The 6,546-nt window shown below is 30.7% G+C and overlaps 1 protein-coding gene and 1 pseudogene across 1 annotated transcript; one reads left to right on the top strand and one right to left on the bottom strand.

The window, feature by feature from the left end:
• LOC104700897 lies at window positions 948–4,610 on the top strand (annotated as a pseudogene).
• LOC104700899 (F-box/kelch-repeat protein At1g57790-like) lies at window positions 4,633–6,325 on the bottom strand. Its single transcript, XM_010416502.2, has 2 exons — window positions 6,206–6,325; window positions 4,633–5,919 (listed from the first exon to the last, which is right to left on the bottom strand). Exon 2 carries the CDS (start codon window positions 5,910–5,912, stop codon window positions 4,818–4,820), a length of 1,095 nt encoding a protein of 364 aa, XP_010414804.1. The 5' UTR covers window positions 5,913–5,919; window positions 6,206–6,325; the 3' UTR covers window positions 4,633–4,817.

Genomic DNA, 6,546 nt, shown 5'->3' with positions numbered 1-6,546 from the left:
TCGATCATCCCGAACGATAATTCAGTATAACGATGCAGGGAGCTCCGCTAAAAGTGCTACTCTCACTGTGTTGGCTGAGTTCTTCGTCGCGACAAATATAACATTTAAGGTTTCTTGCATACTCCTATTTCTAAATATTTGATGTTTCAGAATTTTTTTTTCTTGCAAATTATGTTATGTCTTCATAATTTGTATGCAAAATTTATTAACTTTTATGTTTTTGACTAGTTGTATTCTACAGTATATTTATTATTTGTTGACTTGGATTTAGGTAAATAATAAATTATATTACTTTCAAATATATATTAAATAATTTCTTAATATATGTGTAAAAACCTTAAACATGTATTTTGAATTAGGTGGAATACAAATTTGTAGTATTGTCTTTTTACTTCTATTTTATTTAGTGTAGAATCACAAATTTGTAAGCAACGTAGTCGCTGATTATACTTGTTGATTAGATCTGAATGTGTATGACTTCAGATAATATTTGGGATTATGATGTTGAAACATCATCTCTTTTTCTTTTATGATAAGGTTTTTTTTTTGGATTAGATATCTAAATTGTTTAGTGACTAAAATATTGAATAATTTGTTGCAGAATACCTATAATCAAGAAAAGCCTATGACACGGTATGAAGAGATAAGAGTAGCTCCAGCGGTTTTGTTAGTAGCAGACAAAGTGGCCTTCTTCGGTTGCGGATTTTTTGGTATGCAAGACACAGTTGGTGACTTAGTCGGCCGTCACTACTTCCAACAATGTTTCATCAAAGGAGCTATTGATTTTATTTGGGGAGGAGGCCAATCTATATACCAAGTAATCTCATTTACAATTCTAATTCTTTCTAATAACCTATCTTACACACGCATGACTTAAAACCACCATCATACATTTCAATTTTTTTAATGAACAACACTAAATTAGGAGAGTTTCTGTTCAGAGTTGTAAGATAGAGGTTATGGGCGTGACAACAGCGACAGCGAGTAATGATGAGGTGAACAGAGGATTGATTGCGGGTTACATAACAGCGCAAGGAAGGGGGACCGAGAAGGAGACAAGTGGGTTTGTGTTTAGTGGATGCGCCATTTTTGGACCTGGTAAGGCATTCCTAGGAAGAGCTTACGGAGGTTACTCGAGGGTTGTGTTTAGCAATACTAACATGGCTAATGTTATTGTTCCTCAAGGCTGGGATTCTTGGACACATCCAAAAGAAGTGTAAGTACGTACATAAGTATTTCATTACAAATTAATCTGAAACAAGTATATGTATGTTAATAACGATACTTGAAACTGAAAATCAGGAATAAAGTAACATTTGTCGAAGTAAATTGCAAAGGGCCCGGAGCAAACAAAAAAGGAAGAGTGGCGTGGGAGAAGAATCTCTCACCTCAAGATGTATCATACTTTATAAATCATAAGACCTTTTTAAACAAAGATGGTTGGATAGAGAGTCTCCCTCCCCATCGAAAAATACTTGGGTCCAAGTGTGAACCCTATTATTCACCTCCTCCTTTTTAAACCAATCAGAATGTTCTATGTTATATTATATTTAAAATAAATTAAAATTAACTTCAAAAAAATCAAATTCAAAAAAGTCAAAAAAATTATGTATAATTTTAATTAAAGAAAGTTAAATATTGGCTTGATTTAGATTTTACAATTAAACGAGGTTATATATCGGTTTAGGTCTATAAATGAGGATTATAATTTAGATTTTACAATTAGAACAAAATTATATGTCGGTTTGGATTTACGAATGAGTGGTTAGAGTTTAGATTTTATAATTAAAATAAAATTATATGTCGGTTTGGGTTTGTAAAAGAGTGGTTGCGGTTTAGATTTTACAGTTAAACAAAATTATATATCGGTTTGGATTTACAAAGAAGAATTAGGGTTTAGATTTTATAACTATACTAAAAGTGTGTTGGTTTGGATTTATCAAAGAGCGAGTTGAGTTTTTAAGTTTACAATAATGTATACATATTTTATTTCCTTAATTTATTTAAGGAGGTGAATAAAGACTTAAATTGAGAGGATAATTCATTTGGTTGAACAATAAAAATTATGTTTGTTAAATGTCAAAAAAATATTTTCTAATATGAAAGTGTTTTATATTACGACTATTTTTATTTGGTGTTCAATTTATAGCCCCAAATTTCATGATTGGAAGTACGAGTATCTGCTTGGGATTTCAGTGTGGTTTTCACTTACAATATGAGTTAAATTTGATGGGAGCCATTTTAATAGCCATTTTAACGTAATAAACAAAATATAAGATTTTGACCATTGATAGCCATTTTAATCAATTCACTCAAGTAGTTAAAAACTTCTAGACATGCTGAAATGTTAAAGTCGACGTGTAAACTTCTTTCCTTAGTAGACTGATATTTAACATCTTCTTCATAGACATTTATATGATGTTTTAGAGATTTTTTTTTGTTTCATTATATAAGATGTTTTCAACTTTTTAAGTAACTTTTAGATTAATTTTATATTTTCTTATTATTTATTTTATGCAGTCTTATTTATGATTGATTAAATTTTTTTAAAGTGGTTATTTATTAATCTGCGTGCTTTCACTCTAAACATCTTATATTTTGAAACAGAGGGAGTATTATTTTTAAAGTACATTTTGGGTTATGCCCTTCAAGTATTGCTTATTTAATATGTTTTATTTACAACATTAACCTCTAACGATTTTTTTAAACTAACATTTGTAGAAACACAATTACTAAACTTTCTTTAATCGACCAATATTTGTTACATTTATTGCCATAAAATCTTAACAACATCTATACATTCTGATTTTTCCAAAAAAAATTCTACCCATTAAAGTTTTAAACTATTAAATCTCCAAAACTATCTTTAGGAATGTTGGAATCTCTCAAATTTAATGGGTACCTTCAAGTTGGTATATTTCGATGGCCAACCAAGGAATACAAATACAGAAGAGAGGCACTAATCGTATAAAATCCTTAGTTATTAACTGTTACTTCTAGAATTTTGAATTCTTTTAATTTCAGTTACTTTAATTCCAAAAATACCATTTCTAATTACTACTATATTAGACACATTCAAAACATTACTTGATTTCAATGACAATTGAAGTAAATAAATGGTTAATTTTGGAAAATGTTTAAAATGTACTTCTCTTTTAATAAATAAGATAGTTTCATTATAGATTGTGTAAAAATGTTTAATATTATCTTCAGCATAAGCTAATTAACTGAAATCAACTAATTTTCATTAAATGTAATTCATTATTTACTTACAATTAATTCTGACTTATTTCTTTTTTTCCTAGTCTTTTTACTAAAAGTTGAATGTATATTCTTAGGCAAAACATATAATGGTCTTAACTTTATGCATATCCAATACTTTACAGTATTTCACATGTGTCCAGTCTTCATTGTACATATATGATATGGATAAAAACTTAAAAGTTAAATTCATTCTAAATTAAATGGAATAATTTTTTTTACTAAATAACATCACAAAAAAATATAGTTAGACATATATATAAAAAATAAAATAGATGTAGAAAATAAAATATGAAATTGAGAAAAAATAATAACAGGAAAATAATAATAAGTGAGAAAAAAAATTGCTTAAATAGTAATTACAAAATCTGGACACATTAAATATAAAGATAAGAATTAATCATTTATTTTAAAAAATTTATATATGTATTAACTAATTTCTTTGTGGAAATGTCGTTTATATAAGTCATGTTTTATATATTTGATTAACAAATTTTATGCTCAGTGTCTGAAAACTCTCTTCTTATTTAAACATAAAGTCATGTTCCACAAGTTGTTGAAAAATACTGGTAAAATGATAGAAAATTTGATGAAGAATTGGAAATCTGATGTAGTTCATAAGGAAGACGAAATAGTTTCACAAATTTATGATAAAACTGCAACAAGGTAAATTCATAATTTTAATTTTTCTTTACTAATAAAGTAGCACGGGTTTTTTTCTTTTTATACTCCTTGTTTATGATATACTACATGTGTTTTAACTTTTAACTCTTTTTCTGGTAACCATATTGTCTTAACTCATTTTATTTGTTACTATGTAGTATAACGAAAGTGGAGTTCAACATAATGAAAGTGGAGTTCAATATACCACTTCTCTGTGACAAATACGAGAAACATTTTGGAAAAGTTATTTCCAAATGCGAAGGTATATTTTGTTCAAATTTAGATATATATTATCATATGAGTGATTATATTGTAGTAAAAAACTTTGAATGCTGCATGATTAGGTGTTGAAACATATGTAGCAGATGTAAAAAATAAAAAGGTTGTGGTCATTGGTATCTTTGACAAGGATGAATTGTTGAGAAAACTTATTGAGGAGGCTGAAGAACGCAAAAGAGTTGCAAAGTTGTGTGAAGAAATTGACAACGGTAGAAATATATATCTCACTTGAATTATATATATCCCAACCAAATACTGATTATGAAACGGAGATGGCCGACTATTACATGTTTAGTGATGAAAATCCTAATGCATGTTGTGATGCTCTATTCTGTAACATAGTCAGATGTTCATCATGGAGAATTTGGTATGCTAATGGATCTTATCTATCTTGAGATATTTTAATGTTTTAGTCATTAAATCTAAATATTCATAATAATCCATAATAATCCCATTAAAATATAGATACAACAGGTAGATAGGTATTGATTCACCTCACATCTCAAATCTGTTTAAGAAGCCTATCCAAAAAGCTCTTTTTCCAATCTCTCATCATATAAGATGTGCCAAGATCAAACTAATGATTACTCCATACAAACATTGCCAAAATACTTTTAAATCAGCTCAAAAACGTTCTTGGGAGGCTCAATCCAAAAGTCATTAGAAGAAAGCTGGTTTCCCCAATCAAGATTATGCTCACGCGGGTGGTGGTATCTCCTTTCATGAACCGAATACGCCACACAACGTTTCTCACCGTGACTTAACATAGGGAAGTAGACGCTATTCCTTAACATCCCCTTGTTGACATAAGTTCTCGCTTCACATGACTTACTACTCACAAAAATAGTTAAGCTACCAAGTGTAACATTCTTTTCCCAAGTACCTCTTGCAAGATCGAGTTGAAACAGCAAAGGATCCTTGTTTTCATATGTACATATCACAAATATATCTCCTTTATAACCCACCATGAACCTTCCTCCATTCCAATCCTCATCGGGACATATAGGTGGCCGTACAGCAAGAGCATTCCATGTGCGTAAAGACGGATCAAAAACCGCAAGCCAGTTTCTTCGGTTGAGACAATAAAACACACCATTTAAGAAGACAACTTTGTTATCTTCAACATCAAGAAATTGAGACTCAACCTGCATTGAAGTCCACATCGTTTGACCGGGGCTCCAAGTGCGGATAGTGACATGGCCAGGATCATAATCCTTGATCGTAAACACAACACACTCACTAGATGTAGGAGCACAAGAGAAACCCACTAACTGATAATAATTCCACAGCTGAAGATCAGGCAAGACCACAAGATCCATACTAAACGGATTGAACAAGACAAAGTCTGATGAATCCTCTTTGCTCATAAGTACCCAACCATCTTTAGAGTAACGAACAATAGAGCCAACTAATGATTTAGGCAGTTCCATTGCGTATTTCTTACTGTTTGATGGATCATAAAACTCGTAAGTGTTCTTGGTTTGAGGGAAGCACATGAGCCAAGGAGATCGGTCTACGACCCTAACTGAAACTGCGGCTTCATACCACGATTTGCATACAACAGAAGCTCTTACGTTATCTTTGATTTCAAGATAAGTCATTACTGAGCTTAGAAGCTCCAAAGGAAGGTATCTCCATATTTGATTCTCAGCCTTTTCTTTTGTACACTCCATCATGTTCTTGGACCCTTCATTGTTTTTCACGCTCATGTTGGGTCTGAGAATTGTTCATAAACAAGATCGAAAATCTAAAATCAGTTTAAGAAAAAGACCAAAACTTTAACTGGTTTCGGTTCATAAAGTCCCCCCATTGAATTCAAGAATCTGGATTTGTTGGGCATCTGGACTTGGTTTTCCAAATTGCCACTGATGATGATGATGATCAAGAACACAATATAGCTTTCGGTTTTATCCCCAAATCAGATACAATTAAAAGAAAAAGAAAAAACAGAACATAGAAAATTGAAACCAAAAGATACAGAGGAGAGCGAAAGAAAACTTACGAATCTCAACTTTAGACTGCTCCTGCTTGTACTTCTTGTTCTTGTGTTTCGGTGAAGGGTGACAACTGACAAGATAATGCAATTTATTATTCCTTTCATTTACAGATTTATCCAAATATGTATTTGGACATTCCAATCCGTTCTGTTTTTTTTTTTCGGTTTTAAAGTTTATTATATTGGTTTAGTTTGGCTCATATCCGTTTTTTTTTTCAGCCAAAATGAATTATATTAATAAAGATAATAATCGTTGTACAACTGATTTGAAAGCCAATCAGGTGATAAAACACATCCCGAATAAAAACACTTGAATTACAACCAAATTTAACTAGATAATGAGCAGA

This window comes from Camelina sativa, chromosome 7, assembly GCF_000633955.1.
Source record: "Camelina sativa cultivar DH55 chromosome 7, Cs, whole genome shotgun sequence".
NCBI classification, from domain to species: Eukaryota; Viridiplantae; Streptophyta; class Magnoliopsida; order Brassicales; family Brassicaceae; genus Camelina; species Camelina sativa.
The sequence above is the reverse complement of the archived record's forward strand: the minus strand, read 5'-3'. Positions and strand labels throughout refer to the sequence as shown.